Below are 18,892 nucleotides of genomic sequence, written 5' to 3' on the forward strand. Positions count from 1 at the left end.
GGTCTCTTCTGCTCTCCTAAATCACACATACTGTACCTGTCAGTTGTTACAATCCTAGTACTTATACTGTACCATGCCATACACTGCCCCCTCTTTCTCTTCGAGATAGCCTACAAGACAGACAAACGATAGATCTTATCTGACAAGGAGAAATATTCAGAGTGGTCTTCAGCGAGTAATAATAATAATAATATGCCATTTAGCAGACGCTTTTATCCAAAGCGACTTACAGTCATGCGTGCATACATTTTTTTTTGTGTATGGGTGGTCCCGGGGATCGAACCCACTACCTTGGCGTTATAAGCGCCGTGCTCTACCAGCTGAGCTACAGAGGACCACTGTAGAGTACAAACTGTTCAAGCCCTGCACATCATCAAGTCTACCTCTGTACATTTCTTGATGTAGATTAGGTGAGAAATTGGTAATCCAATTCTATCCCTTTCATACGTGCAGGGGCTATTCAGAAAGTATTCACACCCTTTGACTTTTTCCACATTTTGTTGTGTTACAAAGTGGGATTAAAATTGATTTCATTGTCATTTTTTGTCAACTATCTTAACAAAATGCTCTGTAATGTCAAAGTAGAAAGACAATTCTAAAATAAATTAATTAATGGAAAATAAAACACTAATATATATTGATTAGATAAGTATTCAACCCCCTGAGTCAATACAGTGCCTTGCAAAAGTATTCATCCCCCTTGGCGTTTTTCCTATTTTGTTGCATTACAACCTGTAATTTAAATGGATTTTTATTTGGATTTCATGTAATGGACATACACAAAATAGTCCAAATTGGTGAAGTGAAATTAAAAAAATAACTTGTTTCAGAAAATTCTAAAAAATAAATAACGGAAAAGTGGTGTGTGCATATGTAGTCACCCCCTTTAATATGAAGCCACTAAATAAGATCTGGTGCAACCAATTACCTTCAGAAGTCACAACATTAGTTAAATAAAGTCCACCTGTGTGCAATCTAAGTGTCACATGATCTCAGTATATATACACCTGTTCTGATTGGCCCCAGAGTCTGCAACACCACTAAGCAAGGGGCACCACCAAGCAAGCGACACCATGAAGACCAAGGAGCTCTCCAAACAGGTCAGGGACAAAGTTGTGGAGAAGTACAGATCAGGGTTGGGTTATAAAAAAATATCTGAAACTTTGAACATCCCACGGAGCACCATTAAATCCATTACTAAAAAATTGAAAGAATATGACACCACAACAAACCTGCCAAGAGAGGGCCGCCCACCAAAACTCCAGCAACTCCAGTGTATATTTGGCCTTGTGATTTAGGTAATTGTCCTGCTGAAAGGGAAAATTGTCTCCCAGTGTCTGTTGTGTGTTGGAAAGCAGACTGAACCAAGTTTTCCTCTAGGATTTTGCTTAGCTCTATTCCATTTATTTTGATCCTTAAAAACTCCCCAGTCCTTGCCAATGACAAGCATACCCATAACATGATGCAGTCACCACCATGCTTGAACATTTGAAGAGTGGTACTCAGTGATGTGTTGGATTTGCCCCATACGTATTCAGGACAAAAATGCATTTCTTTGCCACATTTTTTGCAGTATTACTTTAGTGCCTTATTGCAAACAGGATTATTCTGTACAGGCTTCCTTCTTTTCACTCTGTCATTTATGTTAGTATTGTAGAGTAACTACTACAATGTTGTTGATCAATCCTCAATTATCTCCTATCACAGCCATTAAACTCTGTAACTGTTTTAAAATCACCATTGACCTCATGGTGAAGTCCCTGAGCGGTTTCCTTCCTCTCCGGCAACTGAGTTAGGAAGGGCACCTGTATCTTTGTAGTCACTGGGTGTATTGATACACCATCCAAAGTGTAATGCTCAAAGGGATATTCAATGTCTGGTTCTTTTTTTTTGCCATCTACCAATAGGTGCCCTTCTTTGCAAACCATTGGAAAACCTCCCTGGTCTTTGTAGTTGAATCAGTGCTTTAAATTACCTGCTCGACTGAGGGACCTTACAGATAATTGTATGTGTGGGGTAGTCATTTAAAATCATGTTAAACACTATTATTGCACAGAGTGAGTCCATGCAACTTATTATGTGACTTGTTAAGCAAATTTTTACTCCTGAACTTATTTAGGCTTGCCATAACAAATGGGTTGAATACTGATTTACTCAAGACATTTCAGCTTTATATTTTATTTAATGTGTAAACATTTCTAAAAACATAATTGCACTTTGACATTATGGGGTATTGTGTGTAGATCAGTGACCCAAAATCTCAATTTAATCAATTTTTAAATTCCGGCTGTAACCCAATACAATGTGGAAAAAGTCAAGGGGTGTACTTTCTGAAGGCACTGTACGTGTACAGTATGTTTTGGAAGTATTCCTCATAGCCTCAGTGCTGGAGGTGTTGGGGATCTGGGGAGTATCCACTTTCCCCAGCCAGAACTACATTTATTTCATTACATCACCACAGAGGAGGTTCAGTTTCAGCCATGCATCACTCGGGGGATTCCAGCTCAATATTAAGTGTGTACTTTACAAAGGTTCTTGAAGCCAAGCACCATTCTTTTATTTTGTTTCACTTGCATGAACCCCCCCCCCCCCAGATATATTAGTGTTTTTCAACAGATGTTGAGGTATGACTCAACTGTCAACACATTGGCAAGGGCCGCGTGATGAAGACCTCTCTGAGTAGGCATATTTTAGACACACATCAAGAGAGAAAGAGAGGGAGAGAGATAGCGAAGAGAGATGCAGACAGACAGGCAAGTCTACAGACAGACAAGGCCCACACATACATACAGCCACGCGTTGTGCACACAAGGGCACGTTAAAGTAGGGTCTCTTACAGCACCTCATCATCGTAATTGAATGACTTTGGAGTGAAGGAGGCCATTGTATTGGGTCCAGCCCGTAAAACTGCATGGCCTCAGGACATACATTAGAGCCCAAATGTGATCCCCTCTTCAACAGAGGCACAGTGATGTTTATAATGCCCAGCATTTGGATTGTGTTTCCAAAGGGGGCATTGTTAGTTTGAACCTGGAACATATACCTTGCTACAGCTAAGCCCCTCCAACCATAAGACACACAGGTTTCAACTCTATCATATTTTTCTCCATCTAATTAGGGAATTTTGAGTTTGTTGAACCTACTGAAGTTGGGCAGAGACCACCATCTTGTAACTTCACTTACATCTTTGAGCATTAACATGTTAGCACTCTTCTTTAAGAAATAACAGTAGCTCTTAAAATGACACCACATAGTTTGTGCTGTAGTATAGAACAATATAGTAATCTTCAAACCCTTACTTTCTGACAAAGTGACCATATTTGTATTGTTACATTCTATAACTATGTTATTACCACATTCTGAGCTGTAATATATTGGTAACAAAATAACTTTTCAATTCAAAGACAAATTAAATAGACATGATCAAGAAAATAATCCTGCTAGTCAAGATAACAGGACACACAAAAATTATCAAATCATGTGGCTTTTATTTTGTCGTCACCTCCCTCTCAGCAAGTCAGGTGAGATACATTTGTTGATTAGGGGTTGCCAGATTCACACCAGTTTTCACGTCACAACATTATAATACCACACTCTTCTTTGATTCAGCTTTTCAAAATACTTTTGTTTTCCTAGATCATTATTTTAACAGTTTGAGCAACACAGTATCCAGAAGTGGATCTTTTTGGTGTGACTTTTTGGTAATGGAGTGTAGTACTGACAATTAGGGCTAGCTTTCCCACACTGGAGGCATGGCCACAGTGTCCTTGCAGCCTTGCCTTCACGCCTCCCACCCAGCCTCTCTTGCTGCTCAGCTCAGCTCCAAGGGATTTCATTTGTGGGGGGAGACGAGAGGAAGGAGAGGGGCTAAGTAGGGAAAGTGCACAGCCAAAGACTGCCTTTACTACAACCCAGCTTCCCTGATCTGATACATCAGAAAGAAAATGATTACAGATCTGGGTTTGACAGGAGAAACTTCAAATGTGTATGTGTCATACTGCCAGTGAAAACAGCACTAAGACAAGACAGTGTGTGTGTCTATGGCTCCTTTCAGAAGGGGTGCAAGAGTTAACCAGGCACTACGGCTGTCGGAAGACAAAACAAAACATGTCCTTTCTTTAAATACAAATATATAATTTGATATTTTACAATTCCTATTTACAGTTGCATTTAATTACATCTCACACGTTCACAGAGTAAAAATAGTCTTAAAATGGCCGCCCGTCCTTTCAGGCCTCCTTCCTTCCCCCGCTCACTGTATTCCCAGCTGGATTCTCACTCACACTGGAGAGTTTTTATTGCTGGTAACTTAAAAAAGGAGTAGGAACAGAGTGGGGGAGGAGAGAGAGCACTTCAGCACATGGCATCCACTGAACACGTTTGTTGTTTGTTCATTCTGAGGTTTGGCCATTCTTCAGGTCAGCAACAGTTTGTCATTTGGTCAAGACCCCCGCCCCCCGACTCTTAAAGCTTGATTTTGGCATGCAATATTTGATTTCTTAAAAATTCAGTCAATGTTCCATAAAATACTGAGAGTATCTGATGATCAATGTATTAAAGTACCACTGAGTCTCTGACAGTGAGTAAACAAATAGGAGGGAGAAAAACACACTATAAAATATCCGATTGAATGTCCAAAAACAAGTCCCATGGTTTGGCCTCCCTCCCTAGACAGTGGTCTCTCCATGCTTACCATTTGTGAGTCTGGTATAGAACTTGCGCCAGGAGTGGAGTGTCTTGCCAGACCAGATCCAGAACCCGGAGGTGATGCCCACTATGAGGGTCATCAGGTACTTGATCATGTAGACGGTGAAGTCGGGGGTCATGCGGGGGGTGTACTGCATGGGGCAGGGGATGGCTAAGCCTTTACAGTTATGGCTGACCCAGCTTCTCTCCCAGTGGTGGCGGAAGGCCTGCTCGTAGAAGAAGCAGGCGATGACGATGGTGGCGGGGACCGTGTAGAGCACGCTGAACACCCCGATGCGCACCATCAGGCGCTCCAACTTCTCCGTCTTGGTGCCATCGTGCTTCATGATGGTGCGGATGCGGAACAGGGACACGAAGCCGGCCAGGAGGAAGGAGGTCCCAATGAAGAGGTAGATGAAGAGGGGGGCCAGGACAAAGCCCCGCATGGGGTTCAGGCTGTTGAGGCCCACGAAGCACACCCCGCTGAGCACGTCCCCCTCGATCTGCCCCATGGCCAGGATGCTGATGGTCTTCACGGCGGGCACGGCCCAGGCTGCCAGGTGGAAGTACTGGGAGTTGGCCTCAATAGCCTCATGCCCCCACTTCATCCCAGCTGCCAGGAACCAGGTGAGGGACAGGATGACCCACCAGATGGAGCTGGCCATGCTGAAGAAATACAGCATCATGAACAGGATGGTGCAGCCCTCCTTCTTGGTCCCCTGGACTATGGTCTTATAACCGTCTGGGGTGAAGCTGTCATTGCACACCACCTTGTCCCCCAGGAAGTAGCCAGCGATATAGGCTATGGAGACCATGGTGTAGCACCCAGAAAGGAAGATGATGGGCCTCTCCGGGTACTTGAAGCGCTGCATGTCCACTAGGTAGGTGGTGACGGTGAATAGGGTGGAGGCACAGCACAGAGACGACCAGATAAGGATCCATATGCGTGCAAAATAAATCTCTTTATCATTGAAGAACATGTAGCCTCCACTGCTCCTGGAGTGTTCACATGGTGCTCCACAATCCAGCTCCCCCAGAAACGAATAATTCAGATAAGTGGGGACTTTGAGCACAGCTGGACAGCGGAAAGGCCTGTCTGGTGTGGAGTAGACATGGACGCCAGGGGTTCCAGGGACTGGCATGTGTACAGGCGGGGCAGTGGCAGTAGATTCATTCTGACCCACGCAAATGTTACCGTTTCCAAGCACGGGGAAATTCTCGCACCGGAGGCGTTCTGGCCACTGGAACCCGAATTTATTCATGAGCGCCTCGCAGCCGTGCTTTGCCCTCTCGCAAATTGAGCGACAGGGTGGAATGGCCTTTTCCAAAACTGTACACACAGGCGCATACATTGAACATAGGAAGAATTTAAGTTCCGGCGAGCACTGTACCTTTACCAAGGGGTAAAACTGGTGCACCTCCAGTCCTGCTTCCTCTTGGTTGTAATGTCCCACCAGATTGGGCATGATAGTTTGATTGTAGGCGATGTCCGTGCATAGTGGGATTGAAATAGGCTGGCAAAATCCGTGGTCCGGGACAGCAATGCCATTATCCCCTTGCGCCGATACCATCAATGACTGCACGATCAGTGCGAGAAAAGTCACAAAACTCGTTTGAAAATCCATTTTCATTGTGAGCTGCTAAATAAAAATGATCCTCTATTTTAACCTGATAAAGTCATGCAATTTACAGATACTTTTTATGTTCTGTAGCATCGGGGAATTTGGCTATAAGTAACGGAATAATTGAGAAAAACGTCTGCAGTAGTCCGGATGAGCGAAGAACTGCTGCTGTTTGCTCGCCTGCAAGAGGCTGCTTGACTTTTCCTTTGTGCAATTTGCGTGGCCCAATCAGACAGTTTCAAGTCCCCCCTGCAACTTTCTGTGGTTGGTTTCAAAGTAAAATCGGAAGAAGGGATTGGTGTAAGGGGGCTCTGGAAACAGATTCCCACCCCTTCACAGTGTGTTGCTGGCCAATGGAATTGCAGAGCAGTATCAATTTGGGAGAGTTTGAGTAACTTCAGTGCAGTATGCGTCCCCTGAATGAACCATGCTGTAGTGTAGCCTCGCGCATAACGCCAAGATGTGCAGATATCTATCTATCTATTTATTTATCTATATATCTATTAAGTTTCAAGTTTTATTTGTCACGAGAAATCAGAGATAAGAAAGGAGGAAGAAAAAAACAGTGTCAATACCAAATTTACAGTGAGCAGGGATACTCGAGTAGTTGAGGTGGTAGATATGTACATGTAGGCAAGCAGAGATGAGGAGAAAGTGACTGGTAGCAGGATAAATAATAATAATAATAATAATAATAATAAACAATATAGCAGTGTAAACTGGGCTGAAAAGTGACTGGTAGCAGGAATATTTAAATACTATGGTAATATACTAATGGTAATATCAACATGTAAACAGGAGTAATAGTGACCAGTAGCAGGATAAATCGGTGGATATTAATGGTGATGCAATCAATAATCAATGACGAGCAGGTGTCCACATACTTTTGGTCATTCTATCTATCTATCTATCTATCTATCTATCTATCTATCTATCTATCTATCTATCTATCTATCTATCTATCTATCTATCTATCTATCTATCTATCTATCTATCTATCTATCTATCTATCTATCTATCTATCTATCTATCTATCTATCTATCTATCTATCTATCTATCTATCTATCTATCTATCTATCTATCTATCTATCTATCTATCGCTGTCTGTCTGTCTGTCTGTCTGTCTGTCTGGTAGGCCAACGCAAAAATAACTATAGACATAGCGACATCTTGTGGTTATTGTAGGACAATGCATTTGCGACAGTTGTAACCAAAGATGTCCGGTCTCCAACTACCGTACAAGGGAAGTTTATCCATATTTGGCGGAATAAATTGAGGCCCTGGACTTGACTAAGGACAATTTTTGCTATGAATTAGTTATTAGTATTTTATGTAACACAGGATTGTATAATTTATGATGATGTAGCCGACCACGTTTACTTATATAAAAAAAAGTTCCATGAAGATGATTCTAGAAGAGTAAGAAATGTTCAACAACATCCTTCATTATGCATAAAAAAGCCTCATGATATAGTCCCTCATTGATAGTAAAATAGGATTCCCCCATCTTTTAATTTTATGAAAATTATTGGTTGCTATGCCCTTTATGTGTACAATCCCTATTGTAACCCATTGGGTGAAAACGCTTCCTATGGACCAATCATCACCTTTGAGACAGTTAGTGATAAAATAAGATAATTTGATTCGCGGGGGTTGATGTGATGATCTCGAGCGAGATGTCCGCTTAAAGAGTTGCTCGTGACACTAGTTTACAAAAGCGAGAAGAGCAACTGGCTAGCTCGAGATCAATAATTCTGTAGCGAGCCGCAATGTACTAGTGACCTCCCCTGTCATTGTTTAACGTCCGTTTTATTTAATTTACCTTTAGGAAAAGTTTGATTTTTAATTGTGAACATTTCATCTGGGAAAATTTACTCCAGAAACGTTGTTTACTAGTTAATTTATGGAGGTAAGTATCTAGCAAGCTAGCCCAGTTGGCTAACAAAATTTAGTTAGACAGAAATCGTGTGAGGGAGACAAGGGACACAAAAGCTAACTTAGGACAAATTTGAAACTGTCTGTTATTACTGTGTCATTCATAAGTTGTTTGTTTGGGGTGTTTTGGGTTTAGCTAGCTTAGCTAGCTAACTTGGACACCTGCTGAGCTTCCTTCTATCTTTGTAACTAAGTTAGCTAGCTAACGTTTGCTACCTTAAGCTAGCTAGCTAGCTAACTTCAATTTAATTACAATTTGACTTGGGCCGAGTTAGCCATGTGCAATACAATATGTTATTACCATGCTAGATATATATCCAATAATCAAGCTAGCTAGTTAATAAAAACGGTATTGTTCTGTTGAGTGTTTGAATGAATATCTTTGTAATGTTTAGGTTAATAATGCAGTGAAGAATAGAATCAGTGCAAGTTCAAGAGGAGTGAGAATGGCATTTGATCGATTCCAGAGTGCATCATCAGGTTCAGACTCATTCTTTTCCCCATATAAACATCAGGTGAGACATTCAAAATAAATGTTTGATTGCAGTTCATTACAATGTAGGCTATAGATGAGAAATAATTCAAGTGGTATGTTTATTAATGGTTTATATTAAGTAGCTAATGTTTTGTAAGTCTTAGGTATGAATTGTCTAAAGTAGGCAAAACAGAATCAGAACGTTATCTCTCATCTCTCACCAGTGACTGGCTGACGTTTTCACTAAAGGGTTCATGAATTTCCTTTTTTATTGTCTCACAGACCTGTGGAACTGCGGACAAAGGAAGGCTCTTGCAGCCTTACATCCCCTTACCCGATTTCTCACTGCCAGAAGAACCTCCCATGTCCTACACACCCTGGTCTGCACATGATGATCCAGCAACTGATTGCACACAGAACAATGTTAAAAGCAGGTAACTAAACTAACTATTTCAAATACAACTCTCAGAATTTTATACTGACCCGGTCCATACTGTGTTTTGTCATACCAGTATTTAACATTGATAGTCTGAAGAAAGTATTGGGAAAAGGAAGACAGAGACTTGATTTATACTGAACAAAAATATAAACCCAACATGTAAAGTGTTCCATGTTTCATGAGCTGAAATAAAAGACCACAGACATTTTCGATACGCACTAAAAGCATATTTCTCTCAAATTCTGGGCACAAATTTGTTTACATCCCTGTTAGTGAACATTTCACCTTTGCCAAGGTAATCCATCCACCTGACAGGTGTAGCATATCAAGAAGCTGATTAAACAGTATGATCATTACACAGGTGCACTTTGTGCTGGGGACAATAAAAGGACACTCTAAAATGTGCAGTTTTGTCACACAACACAATGCCACAGGTGTCTCAAGTTTTGAGGGAGCGTGCAATTAGCATGCTGACTGCAGGAATGTCCACCAGAGCTGTTGCCAGAGAATATAGTGTTAATTTCTCTACCATAAGCCGCCTCAAAACATCGTTATAGAGAATTTGGCAGTACGTCCAACCGGCCTCACAACCGCAGACGACGTGTATGGCGTCGTGTGGGCGAGCGGTTTGCTGATGTTAACATTGTGAACAGAATGCCCCATGGTGGCAGTGGGGTTATGTTATGGGCAGGCATAAGCTTCGGACAACGAACACAATTGCATTTTATCGATGGCAATTTGAATGCAAAGAGAGAACCGTGACGAGATCCTGAGGCCCATTGTCGTGCCATTCATCCGCCGCCATCAAATCAAATCACCTCAGGTTTCAGCATGATAATGCATGACCCCATGTTGCAAGTATCTGTACACAATTCCTGGAAGCTGAAGATGTCCCAGTTCTTCCATGGCCTGCATACTCACCAGACATGTCACCTATTGAGCATGTTTGGGATGCTCTAGATCGACGTGTATGACAGTGTCTTCCAGTTCCCACCAATATCCAGCAACTTTGCACAGCCATTGAAGAGGAGTGGGACAACATTCCACAGGCCACAATCAACAGCCTGATCAACTCTATGCCCCAACTTTTTTTTTTATGTTACAGTCTGTGACCAACAGATGCATATCTGTATTCCCAGTCATGTGAAATCCATAGATTAGGGCCTAGGCGGCAGGTAGCTTAGTGGTTAAGAGCGTTGTGCCAGTAACCGAAAGGTCGCTGGTTCTAATCTGTCGATGTGCCCTTGAGCAAGGTACTTAACCCTAATTGCTCATGTAAGTTGCTCTGGATAAGAGCGTCTGCTAAATGACAAAAAAAATATACAGTGGGGGAAAAAAGTATTTAGTCAGCCACCAATTGTGCAAGTTCTCCCACTTAAAAAGATGAGAGAGGCCTGTAATTTTCATCATAGGTACACGTCAACTATGACAGACAAATTGAGAATTTCCTTTCCAGAAAATCACATTGTAGGATTTTTAATGAATTTATTTGCAAATTATGGTGGAAAATAAGTATTTGGTCACCTACAAACAAGCAAGATTTCTGGCTCTCACAGACCTGCAACTTCTTCTTTAAGAGGCTCCTCTGTCCTCCACTCGTTACCTGTATTAATGGCACCTGTTTGAACTAGTTATCAGTATAAAAGACACCTGTCCACAACCTCAAACAGTCACACTCCAAACTCCACTATGGCCAAGACCAAAGAGCTGTAAAAGGACACCAGAAACAAAATTGTAGACCTGCACCAGGCTGGGAAGACTGAATCTGCAATAGGTAAGCAGCTTGGTTTGAAGAAATCAACTGTGGGAGCAATTATTAGGAAATGGAAGACATACAAGACCACTGATAATCTCCCTCGATCTGGGGCTCCACGCAAGATCTCACCCCGTGGGGTCAAAATGATCACAAGAACGGTGAGCAAAAATCCCAGAACCACACGGGGGGACCTAGTGAATGACCTGCAGAGAGCTGGGACCAAAGTAACAAAGGCTACCATCAGTAACACACTACGCCGCCAGGGACTCAAATCCTGCAGTGCCAGACGTGTCCCCCTGCTTAAGCCAGTACATGTCCAGGCCCGTCTGAAGTTTTCTAGAGTGCATTTGGATGATCCAGAAGAGGATTGGGAGAATGTCATATGGTCAGATGAAACCAAAATAGAACTTTTTGGTGAAAACTCAACTCGTCGTGTTTGGAGGACAAAGAATGCTGAGTTGCATCCAAAGAACACCATACCTAATGTGAAGCATGGAGGTGGAAACATCATGCTTTGGGGCTGTTTTTCTGCAAAGGGACCAGGACGACTGATCTGTGTAAAGGAAAGAATGAATGGGGCCATGTATCGTGAGATTTTGAGTGAAAACCTCCTTCCATCAGCAAGGGCATTGAAGATGAAACGTGGCTGGGTCTTTCAGCATGACAATGATCCCAAACACACCGCCCGGGCAACAAAGGAGTGGCTTCGTAAGAAGCATTTCAAGGTCCTGGAGTGGCCTAGCCAGTCTCCAGATCTCAACCCCATAGAAAATCTTTGGAGGGAGTTGAAAGTCCGTGTTGCCCAGCAACAGCCCCAAAACATCATTGCTCTAGAGGAGATCTGCATGGAGGAATGGGCCAAAATACCAGCAACAGTGTGTGAAAACCTTGTGAAGACTTACAGAAAACGTTTGACCTGTGTCATTGCCAACAAAGGGTATATAACAAAGTATTGAGAAACTTTTGTTATTGACCAAATACTTATTTTCCACCATAATTTGCAAATCAATTCATAAAAAATCCTACAATGTGATTTTCAGGGAAAAAAAATCTCATTTTGTCTGTCATAGTTGACGTGTACCTATGATGGAAATTACAGGCCTCTCTCATCTTTTTAAGTGGGAGAACTTGCACAATTGGTGGCTGACTAAATACTTTTTTTCCCCACTGTATATATATTTAAATTGTTGATTTCCTTAAATGAACTGTAGCTCAGTAAAATCTTTGAAATTGTTGCGTTTATATTTTTGTTAAGTATAATTAATTGTACTGAAATCATAGAAAACATTTCATAGGTGATTTGAAGACACAAGGTGTTCATGAGTACACTGTCCATGTGAAATTCAGTTGAACTGCTAATAACCACTGGACTTTTTCATATGATATGTACCACTCCATTTGAAATGGAAATTGAATTCTTTTTCATGTCTTTTCAAATGTTTTTGTTTTAATCTGTAAGGAATCTCCCAGATGGAAATGACTGTGGAAGTGAAGCTGATCTCTATGGGCTGGTGTCAAATATCTTGAAGGAGGCTGATCAAATGGACAGCTACTATACTGAAGAGTAAGTTATTCATTAGGAGGGTATTTTTTGTCTTCAGTGATATGAGCTCATTTCATTGTATTGGGGGACAAGACAAATGAATGGGAATTGAAAATGGAAACTACAACGTTTGCCAGTAACGACTTTGAAACTTTCAATTTTGTTTAAAAAACGGTATTGAACCTTTGTTCTCAACTCTCCTTTCAGGACATCATCCCATCTGAAATCTGTCTGGTCTCCCAAGTCAATGAGCGGCGATTGCCAGCAGTACTTCCAGTCAGAGTCCAAAACGCAGTCCAACTTCCTGCCGAACCATGTTTACCCTGAGTCTTTCAGTAAAGCACAAGGGCAGCCAATGAACAGAGATTCCAAAGAGTTCTACCAGCGTTTCAACGGCTTTGATACCAGTGACCAGCAGTGGCTCCTCTCTTCCTGCAATGGAGACATGGACACTGGATACTCTCAACAGACCCAAGAGCTGCCGAAGCCGCCAGGGCTACCGCTGCCCAACATGGAGAACGCCTACCGGTTGAACACGAGGCCGAGTAAACACGAGTACAACACAGCTGAGAAGGTTGGAGGGTTCTGTGGGTCCGGGAACGCTCTCTTTGACCACATGGATGCCTTTGCACCCTCCTTCTGCCCCCAGAGCAAGATGAACAGCCAGTGCTTTGACCACTACTATGAAGAGTTCCCAGGACAGAGCAGCGCCAAGCCCAGAAGGACCAAGCAGTACACCATGCAAGAGGTCAACAAGCTGGCCAGCAACATCCAGGCTCTGATGGTGGGTGAGCAGGACAACGCATGTGGTAGGGAGCCCCAGAACCGGCAGAGTGTGCAAATGCAGTATGACGACATCATGGCCGAACAGAGAAACTTATCCAATTCCAGGATGCCAGGGCAAAGCACTCAAGCCATGCAGTTCAAGAAGGAACTGGGAGGGGAGTATGGAGCCATGCAGAGGGAGAATGATGGAGGAATGAAGAGCAAACAGCCACTACAAAGTGACTTTGGTTCCAAAGACTTATCTGGATTTGGTCCACAACACGTTGAGTATTTCCAACAACCAAATGCACTCTCAGTGTCTTTCAATCCTCCAAGCTCTCACCAAAACAAGATGGCTGTCCAGAAAGGAAGCAACCCCCTCTCAACGGGCCTGAGTCTGAACCAGTACTCTAACCATTATAGCCAGCAGAACCAGTTGCAGAACAAACTCAAGCAGCAGCATCAGCAGCCAAGGGGGAACTGTTTATCCTCCGGGCCGTCCAAGATGCTGTCCCACTCTGTGTCTGAGTTTGTACCTCAGCACTCCCACCAGATGCAGAGAGGACCACCACTGTGCATCCAGGACTACAGTCAGGGGGACGGGCCCAGCCTCCACAGCAGCAGGGCAGGACAGAACCAGGTCGGGATTGGGCTGGGCGGGCTGAGGAGGGGAGCCAGTGACAGTGACTTTGAGATGCAGCTGGACAAGAGCAGGATGCACATGGCCGGGCTGGTGGCTGATGGCAACTCCTCCACTCTGTGCTTGGATGGGAAGACAAGGCCCCAGACCAGCACTCACATGACAGGAGACGGTGGCAAGAAGCAGGGACTCCTGCAGAACCCTTACCTCGACCTACTCGGCAGCATGTACGGCTCTCAGAGATTCGGCGGAGGAAACGGCACAGTCAACGCAGGGAAGAACCCAGCCTTTCTGCCTTGCATGTACCAGGCTGTGAATGACCCCAGACAGAACTCCTGCCACATGCCTCTGAACTCTGCCTGCTTCAACTCCAGAGCCTCCCTCCCCTACGGCGGTTCCATCCCCCCCATGGACCTGTGTGACCTGCTGCCAGATGGGGAGTTTGCAGCTTTCAACCCTTACTTCAATGACCTGATGGGCTCCAGCGGAGAGAACCCGTACCCGGGGATGACGGGAGGCCTCCGCTCCCCGAGGATGATGAGGAACCGGGGAGGACCCATGAGCGAGCTCCACTTCCACCTGGAGGAGTGCTACGAGCAATGGAGAGTCCTGGAGAAGGAGAGGAAGAAGGTGAGCAATAAAAATGAGTGGTTCATTTAGTGGGAATATTTTAGTTTGTTGTGATCATCTTGAAATCCTTATTATTTCTCTGATCATGCTGCAATACAATACTTGGTGAGAATGACTCCCAAACTAGGATTAAAATAATTTATGGTTTGACTGGTTGGTATTAAGTGTTTTTTTATATTATGTGCTTTAGACAGAGGACGTCCTTACCAAGAGTTATCCTGGAAAGCGGATTTCTGTGGTGTCCAGCAGTGCCCTCCCCAAAATCCCACCTAACCCTTCCAGAGTGGACCGTCTCATCGTGGACCAGATCCGAGAACAAGCCAAGGTGAGAAATGTTAATTATTAAAAGTCTAAGCTGTTGGGGGGGGGGGGGGTGGTCATACTATGGGTCATTTAGCTATTTGATTTACAATTTTAGGACCCCTTTAGGTATAAAAAAGAATATATACAAAATTATTTGATAAAATATTGAATTTGGCCTTTACTACTATAGCCCTGAGAAACGCATTGAATAACACATTCATACAGTGTATTCGAAAAGTATTCAGACCCCTTGACTTTCTGCACATTTTGTTACGTTACAGCCTTATTCTAAAATTTATGAAATTATTTTTTCCCTCATCAATCTACACACAATACCCCATAATGACAAAGCGAAAACAGGTTTTTAGAAATGTTTGCAAATGTATTACAAATAGGAAAACAGAAATACCTTATTTACATAAGTATTCAGAACCTTTGATATGAGACTCGAAATTTAGTTGAGGGGCATCCTGTTTCCATTGATCAACCTTGAGATGTTTCTACAACTTGATTGGAGTCCACCTGTGGTAAATTAAATTGATTGGACATTATTTGGAAAGGCACACACCTGTCTATATAAGGTCCCACAGTTGAAAGTGCATGTCAAAGCAAAAACCAAGCCATGAGGTCGAAGGAATTGTCCGTAGAGCTCCAAGACAGGATTGTGTCAAGGCACAGATCTGGGGAAGGGTACAAAAAAATGTCTGCAGCATTGAAGGTCCCCAAGAACACAGTGGCCTCCATCATTCTTAAATGGAAGAAGTTTGGAACCACCAAGACTCTTCCTAGAGCTGGCCGCCTGGCCAAACTGAGCAATCGGGGGAGAAGGGCCTTGGTCAGGGAGGTGACCAAGAACCCGATGGTCACTCTGACAGAGCTCCAGAGTTCCTCTGTGGAGATGGGAGAACCTTCCAGAAGGACAACCATCTCTGCAGCACTCCACCAATCAGGCCTTTATGGTAGAGTGGCCAGACGGAAGCCACTCCTCAGTAAAGGGCACATGACAGCCCGCTTGGAGTTTGCCAAAAGGCACCGAAAGGACTTTTAGACCATGAGAAACAAGATTCTCTGGTCTGATGAAACCAAGATTGAACTCTTTGTCCTGAATGCCAAACGTCACTTCTGGAGGAAACCTGGCACCATCCCTACGGTGAAGCACAGTGGTGGCAGCATCATCCTGTGGGGATGTTTTTCAGCGGCAGGGACTGGGAGACTAGTCAGGATTGAGGGAAAGATGAACGGAGCAAAGTACAGAGAGATCCTTTGAAGAAAACCTGCTCCAGAGTGTTCAGAGGTTCACCTTCCAACAGGACAGCAACCCTAAGCACACAGCCAAGACAACGCAGGAGTGGCTTCGGGACATCTCTCTGAATGTCCTTGAGTGGCCCAGTCAGAGCCCGGACTTGAACCCGATCTAACGTCTCTGGAGAGACCTGAAAATAGCTGTGCAGTGACGCTCCCCATCCAAACTGACAGAGCTTGAGAGGATCTGCAAAGAAGAATGGGAGAAACTGCCCAAATACCGGTGTAACAACCTTGTAGCGTCATACCCAAGAGACTTGAGGCTGTAATCGCTGCCAAAGGTGCTTCAACAAAGTACTGAGTAAAGGGTCTGAATACTTACGTAAATGTGATATTTCAGTTAGTTTTTTTTCTTCATACATTTGCAAAAAAATCTGAAAACCAGTTAATGCTTTGCCATTATGGGGTATTGTGTGTAGATTGATGAGGGGGGAAAACTATTTAATCCATTTTAAAATAAGGCTGTAACGTAACAAAATGTGGAATAAGTCAAGGGGTCTGAATACTTTCCGAATGCACTGTAAATGGCAAAAAATACAGTCAAAACTAAATCATAAGAAACAAGGTTTTGAAGTGTTTGACCTATATCTAGGAGATTTAAGAAAGCTAAGGAAATATATATTTTTTACACATATTTAACCCCTTTTTTGGGTAGGCACAAAACTACCTTTATACTTCCATAAAAAATGTCCAACCAGTACCGGTTACTTACAGACGAGTCCCGTGACACTTGTGTCACAAACACTATCGTGTTCATGAGTATCTCCCCTTTCCACAGTTTGTAGCCCAAACGGTTCGGACGCTACAAACAGAAGTTGGCACATCGACTTCAGACGAGTCCCCTGACACTTGTGGGGTTTGTAGAGCGAAATGGAGCCACCATTGTGTTCGTGAGAGTCTCCCCTTTCCATAGAGTGGTCATACTAGTTCGTAGGTCAAGTTATTTCGTGAAAACACAGATTTTCGTGATGTCTCATGGTCTTAACAAACACCGCTCTATCTCTGCCACCTTTCACCGTAGATACGGAAGTGCGATATCGGCGGATGCTGTGGATTAAGATGCATCCCATGCAAAAACATATCTCTAGGTTAAACTGACAGAGTTTGATGGTGATTTTTTTATTATGTAATTTAGATTGACGCACCGATGCGTCAATCAACTAGGAGGTTAAATGTCCACTTTGGAATTGTAGGATTAGATGATGGCTAATTCCACACAAGTTGGCATGAGTGTTGATAGAAGAGTTGATTAAGACCAATATATGAATACCTGTTGCTGTAGACTAGATAAACACCCATCAAGTTCTGCAAGTGTTTCAAAATATATTTGAAGAAATATTGATGGAATAGATTTTCCTCTTATATCATAGGTGGTGAGCCTTCTGGGTAAAATGGAGTGTCTGCGTAGCTTCCCCCTCCATGCCAATATTTGTTCAGCGCTGGACAGACACCTCGAGGCTATTTACATTACCCAGGCCAGACGCAAGGAGGAATTTGTCAACACTTCAAACCGGCAGAGACAGGCCAGTGCACATTTCAGAGAGGACAGAGGTAACTCAACACTAAGTCATTAATGAGCCGCAGCTAGTTTTAAACAACTAAATCCCCCAGCATTTGTCTGTGCTTGTCTTCCAATGTTGTTTTAGATTTATTCTGGAAATATGGCTGCCATTTTTAATTCTGTAGAGCCTTTTATATTTTATTTCTTGGAAAGAGCAACTGACAGAGCTTATTTTCTACATTTGCCTTCCCGTATTAGGGATGAGCAGCATTAGTCAGTTCTGATGAAGATGCCTAAAAACTGAAACGTTTCCTTTTGATAATCCTGTCATATATTTTGTGCCTGTATTCCTGCTAGATATCCTGCTGCTTGCTACAGCGCTGAGGGATCTGTGTTTGACCACAAGGAAGTCCCGCACTGCCCTGTGGTGTGCCCTACAGATGACCCTGCCCAAGTCCAACACTGACAAGCTGGATGAGCAGAGGGACGAAGAGAGCACCTCTGAGGAGACCAGCCCAGGGATAACACTTATCCAGTTCTGATGCCACGGAGCCACCCTATGGTTCACATGTGACACTCACTCACATTCATGCTATAGATGTTGCTGAGAGCAAGACCAGTGAGGAGCATTAGGCCAGATGAAATTGTGATCACATCATTAGACTGAACAGAAGGAATTATTGCAGGTAGACTCAGTTTGAGCAAATAGAGGAAATGTATTGTTTGCTGAGATTATCAGTCTTACTTAAAATCTAATCAAAATGTTGTATCCTTAAGCAGGTGGTTCAGAACAATGTAAAGGGATAACTGGGGGTTGCATTTATTTTAAATGGCAGTACAATTCTATTATGCTGTTGAATTGAGAATCCCCATAATCCCTTCAGCCCCAGTAATTCCCTGTTAATGAGCTTCTATTAGGAACATGAGAGAGAGAGCAGAGCCCGATCAGATATCTTTTATCTGTTTGGTGGTGATAACTGTAAGAGAATGTACAGTATTATATTCATCAGTATTGTCAACTAGCTGAGAGCTAGGGTCCTTGCAGTCATTGCAAGGATAATGAGTTTCATTTTTTTGGCCACAAGTTTTAATACAATTTGATTGATAGTTGCTCTTGGGGAAAGGGGAATTCATAATATGAAATGTGTTATGGCATAATTTATCTTCAAATAACTTCTTCAAAATAACCACATTTTGTGATTAGTTTCATCGAAAGTAATGGGAAACTTGGAAAGGCCTAAATATTATTTAAAGACACTATTTATAATTATTAAAACGTCAGTCATTTGAATGT

At 43.0% G+C, this 18,892-nt stretch overlaps 2 protein-coding genes across 2 annotated transcripts; one reads left to right on the plus strand and one right to left on the minus strand.

Annotated features, from left to right (window-relative positions):
- Nucleotides 1–3,476: 3,476 nt before the first annotated feature.
- Nucleotides 3,477–6,320, minus strand: LOC311101758 (frizzled-2-like). Its single transcript, XM_084142941.1, has one exon. It carries the CDS (start codon nt 6,315–6,317, stop codon nt 4,668–4,670), a length of 1,650 nt encoding a protein of 549 aa, XP_083999067.1. The 5' UTR covers nt 6,318–6,320; the 3' UTR covers nt 3,477–4,667.
- A 2,355-nt stretch (nt 6,321–8,675) lies between these two features.
- Nucleotides 8,676–18,532, plus strand: LOC311150390 (meiosis-specific coiled-coil domain-containing protein MEIOC-like). The gene is made up of 7 exons (XM_084187839.1): nt 8,676–8,759; nt 9,002–9,153; nt 12,374–12,478; nt 12,665–14,492; nt 14,683–14,817; nt 17,468–17,648; nt 17,956–18,532. Exons 1-7 carry the CDS (start codon nt 8,691–8,693, stop codon nt 18,138–18,140), a joined length of 2,655 nt encoding a protein of 884 aa, XP_084043965.1. The 5' UTR covers nt 8,676–8,690; the 3' UTR covers nt 18,141–18,532.
- The last annotated feature ends 360 nt before the right edge of the window (nt 18,533–18,892 follow it).

The sequence above is a fragment of the Coregonus lavaretus genome (assembly GCF_964263955.1).
Source record: "Coregonus lavaretus genome assembly, chromosome: 2".
NCBI lineage: Eukaryota > Metazoa > Chordata > Actinopteri > Salmoniformes > Salmonidae > Coregonus > Coregonus lavaretus.

Excerpts from the sequence above, each read along its gene's own strand:
- LOC311101758 (XM_084142941.1), bottom strand. The coding sequence starts at position 6,317 with ATGAAAATGGATTTTCAAACGAGTTTTGTGACTTTTCTCGCACTGATC.
- LOC311150390 (XM_084187839.1), top strand. The coding sequence starts at position 8,691 with ATGGCATTTGATCGATTCCAGAGTGCATCATCAGGTTCAGACTCATTC. Across the intron at positions 14,493-14,682 it reads TGGAGAAGGAGAGGAAGAAG|ACAGAGGACGTCCTTACCAA; the intron begins GTGAGCAATAAA and ends TATGTGCTTTAG. Across the intron at positions 17,649-17,955 it reads ACATTTCAGAGAGGACAGAG|ATATCCTGCTGCTTGCTACA; the intron begins GTAACTCAACAC and ends TATTCCTGCTAG.